General features: G+C 43.6%; 1 protein-coding gene across 1 annotated transcript in view; it reads right to left on the bottom strand.

The window, feature by feature from the left end:
- Positions 1-19,029, bottom strand: part of ATRN (attractin) — a 179,528-nt gene that overhangs the window by 131,655 nt on the left and 28,844 nt on the right. The window contains exons 6-13 of the mRNA XM_025200696.1: positions 18,671-18,839; positions 16,996-17,086; positions 13,857-14,100; positions 12,367-12,550; positions 10,088-10,242; positions 4,367-4,451; positions 2,516-2,736; positions 403-518 (exon numbers count right to left, since the gene is read on the bottom strand). Of these exons, the coding sequence (XP_025056481.1) occupies positions 403-518; positions 2,516-2,736; positions 4,367-4,451; positions 10,088-10,242; positions 12,367-12,550; positions 13,857-14,100; positions 16,996-17,086; positions 18,671-18,839 (1,265 nt within the window). The remainder of the gene's footprint in view (positions 1-402; positions 519-2,515; positions 2,737-4,366; positions 4,452-10,087; positions 10,243-12,366; positions 12,551-13,856; positions 14,101-16,995; positions 17,087-18,670; positions 18,840-19,029) is intronic.

Raw genomic sequence — 19,029 nt, 5'->3', positions numbered from 1 at the left:
AGAATACCCTGCTCACCCAGTACTTCCCCCACTGTGCTCAAGTCCCTCAAAGACTCAGTCCTGCCACCTGACTTACGAGGACGTGACAAGTGGACTTGCTTTTTCTCTCTCAAACTATTACTGGAATCTTCAATGTTCATATGATATTACCAATCCTTGCACTTCCCCACTTCCTCCTGGGCTCTTTAACACATGCGCTACTTAGGAAGTAGAAGCACAATATGATCCAGGGTCCCACAAAAAGCCCTACCCCCACCAGAAGAGAGAAAGTAAGAAAAATTAGATTTTAGTGGAGAACTGGTACACAAACAAAAGAAACTGTGACACTGAGAAGGACTTCACTGAATTTTGAAGCTTTGGAGCCAGATTAATATTTTACGGTGAAGCTGAAAATGCCTTTACCTGGTCTTCTGTGCAGTTGCTATGCCCCGAGATGCACTGGTCATTGCACCACTGACAGTTGTTTGTGTTGGCCGTGCAGCTATAGCAGTCTGTATTCTGATCACATTTTTCGTGGTCTACAAATATTAAAGAAAAAAAAACCTGCATGATCAAAAACAGGCATTTCCGCACAGAGTTTTAAGAACGTGCTTACACAGAGCACACGATACAACCAGCAACCGTATCTATAGATTTCCTGTTACCAACTAGTCATCAACAACACTGGATTCTTACTTCCAAGTCATCTGAGTTATTCCATTTATTTCTGCTGTCGAATCTTTTGGGGATTTGACTGCCACAAAAATGCACGTGCAATTAAAGGCACAAAACCCCCCAGTTGCATGGGCAACCGCAGCTACGTACGAACACAAATCAATGAACACGCAAATGATAGAGTAGACTTCAAACGGGGGATGAGGATGAGCCACTGCAGATCCATTTTTTTTCTGACGGCCTGGCTCTTCATAACTTGGGATATTTTCCCACAAACTTCACCACTTCGAATTCATCTTTCTTCCCTATTATCTCCTCTGCCTATAGAGAAGTTTATTGCACATTAAGAGCTCATCAAACTAATGTCCCTCTAAATCAGTGGCTTTAAAATAATGAAAGGATGTTATCTAGTACAAAGCGTGTTTCAGAAAAAGCCAAACTTGGAGCTGGCAGAGATGTAGGATAAAGTGCTTGCTAGCTCAGAGTTGGAAAGCTTCATACAAGGGGCCCGTAATTAAATGTGATTAGGGACCTACTTAACTCATGGTAAGAGAACGCAATTTTTGCAGCTTGGTCACAGCCCAAAGAGCATATTTTGCAGTCATTTCACAGTGGCTCCACCCCTTGGTGCTGACTGGCAGAGAGGCCTCACCCCTCCACATTGATTGGCAGAGAGGCCCCAGGGGAATGAGGGAAGAAGGTACGGCCACCATCTTGACTATGGGCTGCCCCTTGTGTGGCCCCACTCCTTGGTGCTGATTGGCAGAGAGGCACAAGGGGGCAACCACCATCTCGGTTGCTGTCCTTCGTGCCCCCCGCCGGCCGATGCCAGGGCACAGACGCAAGGAAGACCACGGGCTCCCATTGGGAAGCCAGCATTTTATTTTGATTGTCTTTTTTTCTGGATGATTTCCTGGGAAATGGCAGCCAATGCCATTTTTCGTAGCAATCGTGGAGATCGCCGTTTTCCGCAATTTCCATGAAACGACAATTGAAGCAGGTCCCTAAATACGATGGGTATAACTTTGCCCAATGAAGGGTATCTACAGGCCCTGACCTACACTGAAATAAATTAAAGCGACTATCAGCTGATGTCTTCAGCTGTAAAAGGCAGATCTCCTGTTACCTCTAAGACGCAAAAAAGTCCAGGACCCTTCCCACCACCACCACCCTCTCCCCACTTTTCCCATAACAGTGCTTGCCGCAGACCTGGTGGCCCCCCGAGTGACTTCCTATGGAGCAATTATCCCAACTTCAATCCTGTTGGCCAGATAACCGTGAGGACTGAGAGCATGGTAAATACAAACTCTTTCGAAAGGACCCGGGCCCAACAGAAAAGAACCTGATAAAAGATTTAAAGGAGAAAAGCTAACTTTTAACTTTGCCTCTTTTCCCATAATGCTGAGCAGACCTTGCTACCTGGGGTGTCTGGTTTTATTGTACCCACTTAAATTGAACAGTTCCCCCTTTTTATTAGAACAAAGTCTAAGCCGCCGAAAGCTCTAGATTAACAGTCTATAACTGCATCTTCTGCACAGTTACAGTAGTTTGCTTTTGACTTCAACTTTGCCTTTCACTTGCTGAACACATTAAAAAGTCTTTCTTCGAGGACCAGGTCCTGCATTTCTACTTGTTTGCTTATGCCAGTCGTGAAATGCTGAATATTTCCAAGCAGAAAATACAGTTTTGAAAATTAAGTGAAGAGTTTCGGCACAGTCTGCAGTACACGCATAGATTAATCTGCTATACAGAATATACAGAGCCCTGGCCCACAGACCCCAACTTTGGCTGTTTTAGACAACAGAAAAAGGAAGGGAATTTCAAACAAACACTTTGGAAAGGAAAAACAGGTAATGCCTACCTAGCTTGGGAGGGCAGTCTTCAAAAACCTTCTGTTGTTGCGCGATAGTTGCCATTTCCCATGGGACACACTGAGAAGAGTTGGTATTCCAGACACACCTGACTCCAGGGCCTGCTCTTGAGCAGGATGTCCTACTGTCATAAGCTTCACAGCTTTCTGGTGTGAACCTCAAGATGTCACTCAGGAGAAGGCTATTGAAACCTCCATATATATACATAGTGCTAAACAAAAAGGAGAGAAGTATATGTTACATGTAAGCCTTCAAGTCTCTTTATAAGCCACATGCACCTGCAGCTTAGTCCTTGTCCTTGGTAATGATACAGGACACCTAGAGTATATGGACATGTGCATAAATCTAAGTTAAAAAAAACAACTTTTGGTTAAAGAACATGTTAAAAAGAAAGTGACAACTCAGATTTCCTTTAGTTCAGTGAATCTCAATCCATGGCTTGCAAGTCAACCAGCATCACATCATCCTCTTTCTAGAATCGGAGATAAACCCCTCCCTGCCTCCCAACCAAGAGAAGTTGTGAAGCAGGAAAGGTTATATTCTGCCATTGAAGCAGGGCTTGAGAGTGCCTCACAACAATACAAACGTGGGAGCTACAGTGACACGACAAAAATAATTATTCTGTGCTCCTTGGCATCTGAACATTCAAAGAGTCAGTCTGTCAGCTGAAACGGAACATTTTTGGGGGTTCCTTAAGGCAGGGAGGTGTCTGTGTTTTAGGCACATCACTAATAACACATCTCATTGCTACCGATAAAATTAGATTGTATATTCAGGTGTTTATCCAAGTATTCAATTATGCTTTCAAGATTTTTAATTATAATATTTGATGTGCGATATATATTCCATATGATGTCTAACATTAAATGTAATGATTTAATAAAAAACAGTAAGGATAAGGAAACTAACAGAACTCAGTGGATACTTTGGTTGGGGAAAGTCCACTTCTTTTATCCTACCTTGCTCCCAATTCAGGAAAGCATGCAAGTGCAGGCTTAAACCCCTTAAAAGTGGATCCTTTGAGGTTGTGTTTAACAAACAATGATGCTGATGTAGTGAGGTTTTTGAAAACGCAGAAAACAGTTCGAAAATGCAACTCCATTGAAAGTCAGCAGACACTAGATGCTGGCTTACATCTGTGACTTAAATAACATATGAGGGTTTAAGAAAAAATACCAGCAGAGAGGGCTAGAGATCCAAAAAACCAGAGACTTTTTGGAATTTTCACTTAAAACTAAAGTAGGCCCAAGCTCACTTCCACAGACCTGAAGGCAATATAAGGAAAAATTGCATTGAACTCAAAACGTTAAAATAAAAGTAAGTGTAACAAAAACAATGGCATGGAGTCCAGGTACACGTGCACCTTAGTAATGTACATTTTGTAGCTGGGAGGGAGAAAAGGGCTCAGAAACAGAAGCTACAATAAGCAAGATGGGATAACGCAGATGTGGATGGAAGTCTCAGAAAAAGAGATAGCACAGTGAGCATACAATTTTGGAGATAAAGATGATAGAGCTGTCAATGGAAATAGGAAAGAGGAGAGGGATTATAAGGGAATGTGAGAAATTCAATTTTAGAGTGATTAAGTTGCAGAGATTAGATGGTGACAGTCCAGTTTAGTCAAAGAGAAGGAGATGCCAGATGCAGCTAAAAATAAAAACAAGCTGGAGAGAGAGTGAGCAAGCAGGTCATAGGTGAGCATTAGATTTGGGACTCGGAGGTAGAAGTTGAAGCCGTGACCAGAGCCAAGGTCACAGAGAAATGACCTTTCATACATACATGTGTCCGGACTTGGGTTCACTGAAGTGCACCATGCACATGCAAAGGGTTTGCAGTCTTACCCGTTGTGTAGGACGGCTGAATGGCCAAATCTGTTGACATCGTGATGGAGATCAGGACGAGGAAGGATTGACCAGTGATCACAAGCTAGGATTAAGGAAAGCTCATTTCAGAAAAATTCCTCCGGCATAATTAAAGACTGACATTTACATAGCGCATTTCTTCCTGAAAGATCCCAAAGCCCATTAACAACACTGCAGGAACCGTTGTACCCATCGCCAAAATGCAGCCACCACTAGAATGAAACGTGACAGCTCTTTAAAAGACCGTTCAGTGACACCCACTATACAGCATGTCAAGGCAAAAGCAAACACTAATATATCCATTTGAAACTATCAGTTGCAAGAGTGAAAAGTTTCTTCCATCCTTTTTTGGGTTTTTTTTTTTGGCAAGGGTACATTAGCAGGGGCAGACTTCATACTTTGAAATATTTTTTAGCATATTATAGCTTAAAGATTCTTGGTTGGTTTGTTTTATAAGTACAGAGCATGATTATTCCGTCGTTGTCTAATAGCATAGCGTTTATGAGTGCCGCTTCATTTTTGTCAGTTTGGTTTCTCAGGTAATTTCTTCCTTTAGGCATTATGAAGAAACAAAACCCACTGTGCAATCAAAGGGGAAAAAAAGCAGAATAAGTCAGTCCAATTTATCCCACTTTACCTTAGCAAAGTAAAAGGGAACATGCGAGACGTCGGTGTTCCAGAGGTAGTTGTAAGCAATTCTATGCAATTAATGGGGGGAAAAAAGTGAATCTGCTACAAAAGAAAAAGATCTAAACAGCGCTGGCGTATCGACAAGCTCTCAATACAAGAGCAAGCTATGATGCGTCACGGGCTGAGATCTCCAAAAAACAAACCCACAGCTTTAAAGCAATATTAAATAGGCTACACAGAGGAGATATACACAGAGACAATCCTAGTATTTCTTTACCAATTTTATTTGAGGAACAGTAGGATAAGAGATATGATACCACAATAGTCCTCTCAAGGGTTTTTTTAAATAGATGGTGTTTGGAAATGAAATCTATGGAGCTTTATTAGGTGACTTTAATAATCTAGCAAATTGTTGCTTTGCAATTTTAAAAAAAAAAAAACGGTTTACTTGACGTTACGGAAATGAAACTTACTGCAACGCTACTCACAAGGATAGACGCACAGTTCAATTTTTTTTTTTTTTTTTTTTTAAGATGACTTCAGTAAAATTGGACCACAATTCGCATCCTTTTTTCAATTTCTGCAAATTGTGAGTTTATTAAGCCAAGAAATATATTTTTCTAGTTTGTCAGAAGTCTTGGAATGTTTTGCTTTCTAAGCTCCTTTCCCATCCTCAACAGAAGATCAAGCACTGGAAGAAACTTAAAAAACAAAAAGAAAAACTAATGATATTAAAACTACAAAGAATTTCTTCCATCCAGACTTATAAAGTTAAGCCAACCTTAGGTTTACAACATACAGATTCTGTTAAAGATATCAAATTAAATGGAATCTATGTGCTGTGAAAATACACAGCACCAAATTTGGCATGAGAACTGAGTTTTTAATAGAGCAAATAGAAAAGAAAATAAATCTGCCCTATTTTGGAGTAATGAAAATCATCACGTCATTGATGGGTGTATGCAAATGACTACGTGGACTTTGGAAAATAACTGAAAAGGTGAAAAACTTACTTAAGTCCAAACGGAGCTGCACCCATGCCCTACCATTTCAGACGAGGCAGGGGTACCACATCTTGCGCTCTGCTAGGACTTCAGAAGTACATTATCAGAGTTTACACCTGACTTGGACACCAAGGGAAGCATGGGGTCAACTCTGGGATGAAAGTTGTTGGAGGAGGAGGAGGAGGAAGGGGGAACGAGGGGAGAGGCGGTTTTCCAATCAATAGGAAAGTCAGAGACCATCTTCGCTAGAAGTTCAAACAGACGATCCCATCCCCACCAAGCTGAGGTCCCACGCTAGGAAGGGCTCCCTGGCCTAGAGGTAAAAATGTGTTCGAGAACATTGAGCCCTTACACCACAGCTGGAGAAGACATGTCCCTGCTCGGAGATATTCATCATCCATGTCATTCTTGACCATGTCCGAATCAAGCTGAGGGATAGTCCAAATAGTCCAAGCACTGCAGGTGATGGCTGGCAGATCACATGCCTGAAGCGACTGAGTCATGTGTTGGCACGCAAGTACGGGTAAGTAAGTGAACGTGTTTTAAGCACTGAAGTCAGATTCTTCGATCTCCAACTGAGGGTCTAGCAGTCCCAAGACAGGTTGAGCTGAATATTTCAGCAGGGTAATAGTGTCCGGTCCCAAATACTATGGGGACATTGTGCTAGGTATCCAAGGTGATCAGTAGCAAACTAATGTAGGCTTCTTTAATGCTGGTGGCAGCTGTCCTCTTCAGAAGCAGTTATCAGCGTTGGCTTCAGAAGCAAGGATTTGGAAAGGGACCGAAACCCTAAGACCGCTGGAAGTTTGTCTTGGAGGAAGGCTTCCGTCCCTGTTGTTTGGGAGCATGAGGACAAGCTCTGGTCCATGGAGGGGTCCTCTTGGCAGGCTCTCCCTAAAACAGCAATTCCCAAAAAGCATGCCACAAGTGTGACAGAAGTGTGCCAAGAAAAATGGTATTTCATCAGGATTAGTTTCCAGCCCTATGAGTCTGGAAATTTGGCAGTGGAGGAGAGGTGGCAAATTAACACTGCTATTGCTCCCGTGCATGGAGCAAATTTCCAAGCTCCATGCAGTTGGATCAGGCCCCAGTTGTGTTGGCCCCACAGCAGGATCAGGCACCAATTATCCAGCCTGTAGGGCCAAAATGTTGGGCGCTACTACGTAAGTCTTGCATAGTGTGGCATATACTGTGCCCCTCATATATACGCTGCGTATGCATGCCCACATGTGCATAATACAGGCCCACTCATGTGTGGCATGCAAATACCACCCCCCCAAAAAGGCATATTATATATGTAAGAGTGAAATGTCTTGCCAACTCTAATCCAGTGTGCCCCAGGTTTCAAAAGTTTGGGAAACATTGCCCTAGGATCATTGCTGGTGTGGTTGATGCAGAGTATTCCAGGAGTGATGCAAAAAGTTGGATAACCCCCCCTGACTAATTGGTACATGGGCCAGCACCTTTCCAGACAGCCTGGCTGCATCTTGTGTGAAACATTATACAAGGAAGAGCTTCGAACATGTTTCGCTGGTCTTCTGCATCCTTTGAAGACTGCCTTTGAGGTAGAAGAATGCATTATTGCTAAGGTGACTGTAACAGGGCACTTGGAGGTGCAGGGTGCTTACGTAAGAGGCTGCTTGCAGGTGGCAGAGGGGAATAATGAGACGTTCACCTGACTGGAAGGGCTCCGGCTGGAGCTATAATCCTAAAGCCTGCACCAGGCAGGTAGTCGCTCCCCAGCCACCATGCAAGGAGCTCTTGACTATAGGGCAGCAGTGTTATACTGAAGGAAACTGGTTTATACTGGATGACTCTGGAGACCTGGCAATTGAGACAGGTTTCCTGGGTTAAGAAAGAGTGGGCTTTTTACAGAGAAGTGGCCTTGGTTTTGTTAACTTCAGAGGGTCGGGGTGCCCACTACAAGGTCCAAGAGGGCCGGGTGTATAGGTTAGGGAATAACCCTGGATGGAGCTGAAAAGTTTGCCCTCTTAGAAGGGCAGAGAGAGCTATTTCAGCTGTGGTTGTGTTTCTGTTATAGCCCAGGGGCTTATAGTTTTGTTAGTGTTTACTCCGGTGGTTTGGCTGGGACTGTAAGGAGTGATTCTGGAAGTCCCATTAGTGCCTGGAGGCTGTGAAGGCTGAGGCCACAACAGAGGGAACAGCGTTACTGTAACACGCACAAGGCTCGAGGCATGGTATAGAGGAAGAAAAGGAGCCACGCAACTTGCTCCTCGGGCCACAGGTGCCCTACAGGGGCCTGGTCAAGTCAGGAGAGAAACTATGAGGATTGAGGCTCACTCTGAAGCCTGTTGGTATTCTCCCTTAATCATTCTTTAACAGTAAGATCAAGGCATGGCAGGAAAGCAAACTAGAGGGAGAGGCCATAGAGTATAAGCTGGACAGGAGCCGCAGTTCCACTAGGAGGTGTCGCGGCTGCCCCAGTGTGTTTGCGACCTCTTGCAGTGACCATATTATTTAAGGAAATCCAGGACCTTGCCTGCCCCCTTTTCTTCCCTCCTTCCAAGTCAGTGTGCTAGTGCAGGCAGAGGCAGGCATGACCTGCCCACCTGACATACCATGGTGCTCCACCTCCCTGCCAGACTGCGCTCCACGTTACCCCTGTGATTTTGGGACTTGTTTTACTTTTCACCAACTGGCATGGATCGGACTACGAAACCTAGGACTGTCCCAACCAAACCAGGATGTATCATGACCTTAACTATAGCGTGCCCTTCCGCCAAGGCATTGCTACCAGAAAACATGCCACTCACTCACTGGCCTAACAGGAAGATCATAAAAGCAGGCAACTTACGTTGCGTCCTTTCTACGAGTACAGAGATGAATAGACAAAACGTGAGAACCTTGTGCAGGAGTGGAAGGGCTCTGAATCAACAATAACCCCAGGCTTAAAAAAGTAAACTTATTATTACTCTGACCTAACATAAAAACAGCCAAACGCAAAGAAAGCCTAACTACAAAGCTCTTACAGCTTTAATATTCACATCAGAACTAGTTCTTGATAAGGAGCACACATACTACAGGGTTTTGTCTCTTGTTCACAAAAGGGAAAAGAAACTGTGCTTGGATTTTGTACACAACGGTCTTCATAATACCTTTGAGAGAGCAAGATGGTATGTGGGACACAGGCGGGGTCCAAATAGACATTGCTGTTCAAATGAGTATGAGATCATATATAAATAGACAAGCTAAGAGTAAAATCGGTATGGATAATCATTCCATCAAGATTTCAAGTTCACATAACTGTTTCAGGGAAGCTGGTGGGGTCTCTTTGTTCAAGGAATTTTAGTAGATAAAGTCTATTTTGCGCATTAATACTAAAGGTTAAGAGGGAAACGTTCTCCTGAAATAGACATTTTCTGGGTGTTTATGCACCTTTTCTTTCTTTTTTTTATTCAGCGGACTCTGGACTACACATTGGCAGATGCATGCTGCCCTCTTCTGGCTGGCTGAAGGCACCAAAGTCTGCCCCTTTGAAATAAAACCTGGTCATTTGGCTTGATTAAGCAATAGCACTTACTGAGACGTTTCCACTTACGAAGTGTACACATTAACCAATAAAGATGACAAATCATCACAGCAGGATACGTACTCAGAAGACCTTGCTTTCAGCCAGAAGTTTAACTAACTGGAATACGCTGTCTGTGTGTTAAGCTCCTACCAGCATCCAGCGTTTGTATCCGTCACAGCATACTGTTAAATCACAGATGCAGAGAGCATTTAAAAATACCCAGCGAGTCTTTTGGATGAGATGGTAAAACTATATCTCCCTTATGCTCAAAAATGGGTTTTTAATGTCTGTGGTTGTACGCAAGCTATTGACCGCACAACTGCCATTGTATTTGTCTACAAATCACTGCGCTACCAGTATCCAGCTCATTTGCTTTGTAATGTAGAATAAAAGTAATCTCTCTCTCCTCCTTAAGCACTCTTCTGAAGTATGCTTAGTCGCGTTTGATACAACATAAGCAATATGTAAACGAGTCTTTGCGAAGGCGGCTTTCTCTTTGAATCTCCATAAGAAATTTTTTTTGCAGGGACTTACCAATATCATACGCCATAAAATCTGAAGAAAAGCACTTTGCACCATGGCTCATCGATGTGTCGTTGTGTGTATTTCCTCCAAACACCAGCATGGTTCCACTCATTATCACAGCGGTGTGCAAATAGCGAAAAAATCTACTGTCTTTAAGAATTGTCCTTTGGAAATGAAGAAAAAAAAAAAAACAACTCTCTTAAGAAAGTGACTACAGCCTGACAAAGACAAAGCAATTTCTAAGATGGATGTAGTGGCAATCTATTTTAATTACTTTAAAATAAAATATGCACTGGCATGTCCCCAATCTGCTGTCTTCCCCCTATAATTTCACCCATCCCATTCATGGGACAAATGTAACCCATGTAATTCCACTGAAGCACCTGGTCCACGTGAAGGAGGTGTCCTCAGCTACTTCTATTTTTCATAAAACAACAAGGGTGAGAGCATGACTGGCTCCAACAGCAAAGGGAGACTGCCTGGGACAATTTGCTTTGGTTGGTATAAAAATCTTAAAACTAATCTAGAGGAGTCATTTAACTTGGATGCTGTCAGTCTCTCAGCCCAAGTAAACTATTTAGACAGAAGCTACAGGACCAATAATACAACCCAATGGTTTAATACATGAAAAATTGAACACTCTCCCTCCGTGGTCAAATTAGGGACAGCATTAAGCATAAGAGCCCCACCCTTGCATGAATCAGTGTGATGCATGGTGCGCGAACGCCCCAGCTAGAATTTCCCCCAAAGCTTGTAAAGGTTGTTGGCAGGAAGCAAATCGGATCGAATATGCATACCCTGGTTGCACGGCGTTGTGTCAAAGCTGCCAAGAACCAATTGTGTCTGTGGCTGGGACATTGCTAAAACTTAAACCTTCTGAATACAGTTCACTTAGAAGGAAAGATTTGTTCCTTCCTTTAAAGCAAGTTTTGGCAAGTAAACACAGAGCAGTGTTCACCAGTCCGAAGCTGGAATGGAAAGGCGAGTGCTACCATGCTTCAGGATCCCAGCCAAGAAGGATCTTTTGAGTGCTGCTCTGCTCCTAAAAGGCCAGGAGTAGTAAAAGTTGGAATACCTTGATCAGTTTAAGGAACCCCTTGTTTGACTCAAATTTGGTGGTGGAAGAGCGACGGCAGCATTGATTGTTGCTCCCCCGTGCTGAGTTTCCAGGCCCCTAGGGATTCCACAGTCTGGAAAATGCCAGTTCTTAACTTTTAGAGCAATTTTTTAGTTGCAAAAAAATCTCAGAAAGAACAGCTCAGCATGTTTTTGACACTGGATTCCTAGCTGAAATCTCTGGGTTTATTCTGTGAAGCCTGAACAGGTGCTTGCACACCAAACAGTAACATGGCATCCTGAATGAGAGTTACTGCTGTAAGTTTGCCAGCCAAACGGATTAGGGGGTTTGACCCCTCTCAACGCATAGGATAGATACAGCCCATAGAACCACATCACGTGGCCCACAGAGCTCCCCCTAGGTCCAAAAAATTGGTAGCAGGGGAGCAGAGGCTGTATTAATTGCTGCTCCCCTGTGCCAAATTTCCAGGTCCCTGGAAATCAAGTCACACAGGGCAATGTGTGCCTGTGCCGGGTGCGCAGGGGTGAGACAGGCCCCAGCCTGGCATGCAAGGCCAGGAGGAGGTGGCACAGGACCCAATCAAGGGGTGCAGAGCCTGATTTGGGCAAGTGGGGTGGGTGGGGGCAGCACGGGTTCAATCCTGCCTATGGACTAGCCCCATGCCACTCAGCCAGCCCACAGGACCAAAAGATTGAGCATCACTGAAAGAGAGCATGTAAACTGTTTAACCCCTTTTTAGCTGCCTTAAAAAAAAAAAAGATATCACAATTTCAAACTATGCAACGTAGAAAATGCATTTCCCTCAGCCACTCAACTCGACCACAAACGCTACTCTAACTCTCCAAACAGAAAGTTTCAGCTCAAGAGGTGAATGTCTCAATTATGGAGCCAGTTGAGAACAATTATAGTGGAAACTCTTCAATCTTTCCTACAGGACACATCATCACTCTCATTATAAACAATTCTCTCAGATGACTACTTTGTACTGAATGACAGAGGGAAAAATTAATATATGAAATTCATACATTAAAAAGGATTCTTGGCAACTTCATATACTTAATCATAAAAAAAACAGCAATTCCCCATTTGCAGGGGAACGCGAAAGCCAAAGGTAAATGTGTACACTACTCTGAGCTTAAGATAATACTGTATCAAAGGTCAATACTCTCGTTCTCTCCATACAAAAGTCACAAGGTGAAGAGAGACTTACCACATGCGCGTATCAACGTCATACTTGTATAAATCGTCTGCGAGCCTGTACTTGTTGGCGGTGAATGCCTTGTAGCCTCCATGGATGTAGATAGATCTGGTATTTGGATCGTAAACGCTGCTGTGGCCGTACCCTCCTTGCACCAAAGCTCCGCTGGTCTGTAAAACGCTCCAAGTATTCGTGGCTAAGGAGTGAAAGGACCTTGTGAGTGACGCTGCACATCCAATTCAGCTGCATTTAACACAGGGCAGCAGATCCAGCTGTGAAAATAAACAGGCCTTCCCACAACTCAAACCCCTGCATCTCCCATCGATCCCTTTCCCTCTCTTTAGAAGAAGGCTGAGCTGCTACTCCAAAAAATAGCCTCCTCAATGGGTAATTTAGTTACTGAGAGCTACTGTGCTGTTAAATTCTTTTAATTAGCCAGTGATCATTTCCTCCAATGGTCATTCATTAAACCTTGAAACTAACCCAAGCGCATGAGAAATAAAGCCCTAAAATTATCAGTCGCACGTCAACTATATCAAAACAGCAGATTGAACAATCTTCCTGAAAGTTTGGTACAGCAAAGGTGAAAGGGTGGAGAAGCCACTTGATATTTTCTTTTCAAAAGAAAGCAAGCCTGATAGCCTGCGTGGTTTCTTTGCTGTCACTTGAGACCCACAATCTAGTTAACGGCCCTGGTCCCTCAACGTGTGGAGTGGCAGGGTTTCTGGAAAGCCTGCACCAAAATAATGGAGCCTGACAGACGACTGCCTTACCCGAATCAACCTCTCACCAATTACGTCGCAACGGAAGCAGACGTTGAATGACATCTCATGCTGGCTTTTCAAAATAAGTGGCTAGGGGGAGAAGCGACTTTGACGGACATGCAAGGAAGTAATTAAAGAAAAGGACAGTAGGAGTCTGGGGGAAGTCATGGATAGGGGTATCATTAAGAGCTAAAAAGTCATTTCTGAGCTCCAATAACTGAATTTTCTGAAGGAGCGGTCTCTAGTGCTGAACTTCAGTCTATCTGCCCGAGGCATTTGTCCATGTGAGAAACCTATAAAAATAAGACATCTCTGAAGAATGAACCGTGTCTGTTGGCCTCTCCAAATCATTACCGCTCACAATAAAAGAAGGGATAAATAGAGGCCTCCACGTATCAGGATGCCTTGCACTGCTTGGATACTGAAAAGTTTTGGGCCCCTTCTGATGAAAAGAGTAGGACATCCAAGACACTGTATTTAGGTTGCTTCACAAGCGTTTTGCATGGTCTCAGAGGTCCGAGCAGCCCTGGATCCAGTATGCAGAGGGTACCAGGAGCACGGCATTTCTTTACAGATGCTCCAACATTTTATTGTTACAAATACTAGACATTAGATTCAAGTTCTAAAAACAATACGTGTTCAAATTAAAGACTAAATTCATCCCGGTTTGTGTATGGACTCCTGTCAACATTTTCGATTTCACTGTTCAGTCTGAAGAGTAAGAAAGACCATACCTACCAATATCATATTCCTGAACGTTGCTGATGTACCCATACAGCGGGCAGTGCCCAAAGATGATGAGCATAACCGCCTTGCCCCCTTCCAGCGTGACAATGTGGGCTGAGTGCCCAACGACTGCGTACTGTTCCTTTGCTTTGGGGATCACTTGAACCCAGGACTGATTGCGAATATGGAACACCAAGAGCTGATTGGTCACATTCCCTGTTGCATCCATTTTTCCTCCATACATATACATTTTGTTCTGGAAGAAATTGATTTAAAAAAAAAAAAAAGTTAAGACCTTCTGGCTCTTAAGTTACCATTAATATCAAAAGAACATATAGCTACTCCCAAAAAAATACCCACCACGTTGTGATACAGAATGCATTTTCCTCATCGGCGCACAGTAGATGCATGCTAAAAACTCCTGCTAATTGTAATGCACGCATTAAATGAGAAAAAAACCCTAAGCATTTGTGGAATAGCAGAACGCTTCAGTGATTTCAAATCAAAATTAACGAAGATACAGGAAAAAGAGAAACCACCTTCAGATGAATAAAACTATTCGATTGGTCCTGACCCTTCACCCTGACTAGCACTACAGTACTTTTACTACTGAACTACTAAAAAGCATACCTGTCCATCTCTTCCAGGCTGTCTTTCTGTACTTTGAAGCTTAAAGTACTAGCACTGAGGAAGGGGAAGAGGTACACTCTCCACAGTAAACCCCTCATAAGAAAAATAAAGAAATCAGTCACCAAGCAAGTAAAGATCCCCAAACGTGTAAAACACGTAGGATACCTTTACAAGATGATAAGTACAGGCAGTCCTCGGACTTACGACACAAGCAGTCCCTGAAAACCGCGTCTTAAGTCGAAACGTTGCAACTCGCAACCAATTTTCTCATAAGCAGCAATGTTATAAATGGGGGATTGGATCCTGAACCAAGGCCCGATACCCTATTTTCATCAAAAATACCCCAGAATTGTGTACTCAATCAATTATAGATGAGTAATATAGCTATATAGCTACATTAATGTATTTATATTGTAAATAGCAATCGTATTGATTTGGAAGGACTTCTTTCAGGTGACTTTGCTGGACTTTTTGAAGGGCTCTCAGTTGGACTTTCTGAAGGGTTCTTGGCTGGAGTCTTCTCGGGAGTCTTGGCTGCAGGTTGTTCGGGAGTCTTGGCTGCTTTCTTAAAGAAAGTGTCCAAGCAAGTTTGGACAGATGTTCTCCAGGGAGATGGGTGACACAGCGAACTTGTTCGCTGGCGTGGCGTCCCATCAGATCAAGCGTTGTAAAGTTGAAACTTATGTCACAAACTTGAAACAGGGTGTCAATTTATGGATGTTGTCAGTCGAGGACTGCCCGTCCTATTAAATTAGTCACTTACAAATGACGACTGGATGCGTTCGTTAGGTGTAACGCGTTCATTCCCACTTTGCATGCTACTGACAACACCTGTCCAGTACACATACCAAAAATAGGAACTTCTGACTTTCTGCTGGAGTGCTCATGCCACTCACATAAAGAAAAGCTGCAGAGCTTACAAATAACCCTGGTTCTTTGAGATGGATTTTCCATATATATTCCATTGTTGGGGTGCACAGAACTAGTTGGTTGCAAGGGATATCCAGGTCCGTCTAGTCCAATCCCCTGCAAGAATGTAGGATGTGCTATTCCTATGTCCCCACCCCATCCAATTCTTATCCAGCCTTTCCTTGAAAGTGTGTAGTGTGGCCTGGCAGGCTCATGGCTGGCCCTGGTGCAGCCCAAGTTGGACTGCTCAGACTTAATACATTAGAAGCAAGTGCTCAATTCAGCATCTGCTTGAATAAGGAACAAAACACGGCTCTTATGAAACAAGCATCTGACCGTGATGTTGCTACCAAGGAGCACGGTTTTGTGCCTTGACCCTGAAGTACCTGGCTCTACACATTTTTGCAAGGGGAACACTTCTTAAAGACACCAGACTCAGGGGCTGTGTCCAGACGAGCGCGGATGTGCTGTATGTGGCGCCGCAGACCCGTCTGCGGCGCCATGCATTGCGCATTCATGCGTTTCCCACGCTGTTACCTTGCAGGTTGGGGCAGGAGGAAGGGGTGGGAGGGGTGAACTTGGGATCTCCTGGGATCAAAATAACCCCCCGGTGCTGCAAGGTAAATAAATAAATAAATAAATAAAAGTGGGACAGCACAAGTGGCTGCAACACGTGCCACCCAAAACTGGAGCCTAGCCTGCTGAAGCCACACTCCAGCTACTGCCCAGTCTTCCAGTTGCAGGAGTATCGTGGATGCAGCTTCCCCTACCCCCAGATAAGGCTTCTGGGGCCAGCACAGTCGCTGGCCCCAGCCTCCCCTACCCCACCTGGGGTAACCTGCCACACACCAGAGCGCACAGGGCATGGGCATTCCCTGGGGACAAGCAGCAGCAGCACAAGGCATGCCACTGCTTTTTGTTCCCGGGAAACCAAATTCCCCCCTCGTCTGGATGCTGCCAGGCAGTTCAAGCCTTGACCTGACCCAGGGCATTAAGCTTGCCAATTAGTTACACGGGCCAATGAAACCTGAACGCCACTTTATCAAGGCCCGTCTAATTGATCCAGCCCTTGGCTCTCGACTGCAGAAGCAATTAGCAGCAAGGAGAAACCGTAACGGACTTTGTTTTATCCAAGTGCCCTGCCTATGTCTGAAGAATGGGGGTGCGGGGGAGAAGAGTACTCAATCCCCCTTCTCAGGAGCCAGGTTTAGGGGAAAAAAGACAAATCTAGTGTAGAGCTCCATTTGGACATGCAAGCTGAACCGGTGTTCAGAAACTTTCATTCATCCGTGTAGCCAACCTGCCTATCACAAAAACATGCCATATTTTTAACCATTGTGAGTCTTCCTATCAGACCTCTGGCCTATTTACTGCATCTACACTAAAATGCAACGATAGCCCACAGCGGTGGGTGGGAAAGGAGGATGACCCCTGAGAGGAGTGAGCTAGCATTCTCAGGCAGCAGCACGCAGTGGGATGCTAATCTAGAGCTTATTGGGACAGACATACGGAAGCATTGGAAGCAGCAATACTTTCTCTAAAGCTGGGTATACACAGGACGGGGCGGGGAATATGTAACAAAGTTCTAATTAACGCTAATAAATGCATCTACCTCATGCAATGCCAACGAATGACCGTATCTGATCTCCACAGCATTTACAGCATTGCTCAGGGAAAGCCACTCCTCAGTAACAAGGTTATATCTGCAGAGTGAGAATTGAAAATTAATAGATATTCAGCCCAACAAAGCTATTACCCATTCTTTCCAAGATGAAAAAATATTAATCAAAAATGTAGATTCAGTATGTAAGGATCTTAAAATCCTGGGAGACAGTGTTATACACATGGGTGTACAGACTCCTTCCCCCCACAAATTATGAATAAAATAGCCTGGCCTACAATCTAGCTTTGATAAATTCATTGCTTTATCGCACCTTGTATTACACATACTTCTTTACAAAAAACCAGGGAGTTGATACACTAACAGTGGATCTATGACAAATATATACTTCCTAAGATTTTACCCCATGGGGCAGAAAAACCTTAGACAACAGCTCACGGCAAATTCCAGAGTCTTAAAAAGGAAACTTATCATTTATAGCACACGTGCACTTTTTAATTATGCTTTCATCACTCAGCCATAAAAAGTCTCTCTAGACCCAAGCTGGCACAGAAGATAAAATGAAAGCAACCTCTCCCCTCCCCCCAAAAACATGCAGCGATTCCAGCTATGGGAACTCAACAAGCTTGCCCTGGCGTTAAATGAAATCAACTTCAGGAGGGGCTTTAATGAAGCCTAATGGCTTTTATTTATATACAAGTAACAGATGAGACAGAAAAAAGTTAACCAGCAACTATAAGCTGCAGTTGCTCTGCAAGTATGTGAATTTTCAATGTCCCTGAAAATTAGAAATCGGTAGTAATGGAGCAAATACTGCCCTGTGTTCAGAATGCATGACTGACTGAGGTTAATGGAAGCTGCTTCTGTGTATCCTAAGGCAGAATTTAGCTGTTTGCCTATATAACTGTTAGTCTGTAACGTTACCCCCTTTGAAAAGATAGTTTGAAAGCTTTCTATAGTGAATATTAGGGTGTTTTGTATAACAACTGTATAAGCACAGAGCAATCTTACATTGCTTTGAAGAGTGCACACACCACATCATCCTCGTTTTCTGTACCAGGAAATGAGGGTGTCAAATGCAAGTGATTTCAAGTCCTACAGGGAGCGAATGGCAGCGTTATGAACTGGATGGTGCTGAGATGAGGTCCATCAGAATCCAATCTGGTGGCCCATCCGCCAATTCACATGCTTTCTTTTTTTTAAATGCATCTCAAGCAACCATTCAGGTGTCAGTACAACTGCATTAAAACAGCCATAAGCTCAAGTCGTGCAGTTTAAAAAGGGGAAACTGCCATATAAGAAAATGAGTTTGTACAGATGGCTTCTGAGAGGATGCAGAACCATTTATGTTGAAGCGGGGAGGGCAGAACTCATTGGGCTTACACAGGAATATGTGGAGAGTGAGACAGTGGGATCAGGGAATGTAGGCCACAATGCTTACAGTAAGTTTACTGAGTGTCAGGAACCCCTCAAAAGGTTTTCCAAAATAAGCACCCTTCTCCACTCCCACAAAACATGCATTTGCAAGCTCATGTTTTAAGTACTTGGTTTGGTTGTGGGGACAGTTTTGTAGAATGATCTTTCCTAAAAATAATTCCTGAAATCTGCAGATATCTTAAAATCAGCAAAAAGACGACGCAGGTTGAGAGGTGGTGTTTATACTCACGCTGAAACCATCTGAGATTCAGAATGATTGAACACATAGCCTCCCACAATCCACATTATATTGTCATGGATTACTGTTTTGTGGGATGCTCTAGGAAGCTTTGGATTAGTGTATTCCTCACGGGTCCAAAATGACTGATTAGCTGGTACAGGAACTGCACAGCCAGGACCTGTTTGTGAGAAAGAAAAAATCTTAATAAAAGCGTTGTTAGGAATCATTATGCAAGTGACAACTTACGTTACATTGGACCAATTTTCTCAGATCTCGAGTGCCATAAACAGAATAAGGGAAACAGTATTTCTGATACCGGGGATTCGGTAAATACCAATCTTTCCTTGACATCAGTATTCAACTAGTGA

This window comes from Alligator sinensis, unplaced genomic scaffold (assembly GCF_000455745.1).
Source record: "Alligator sinensis unplaced genomic scaffold, ASM45574v1 scaffold12_1, whole genome shotgun sequence".
Taxonomy (NCBI): domain Eukaryota; kingdom Metazoa; phylum Chordata; order Crocodylia; family Alligatoridae; genus Alligator; species Alligator sinensis.
Note: the sequence above shows the minus strand (reverse complement) of the source record. Positions and strands in the feature narration are given on the sequence as shown.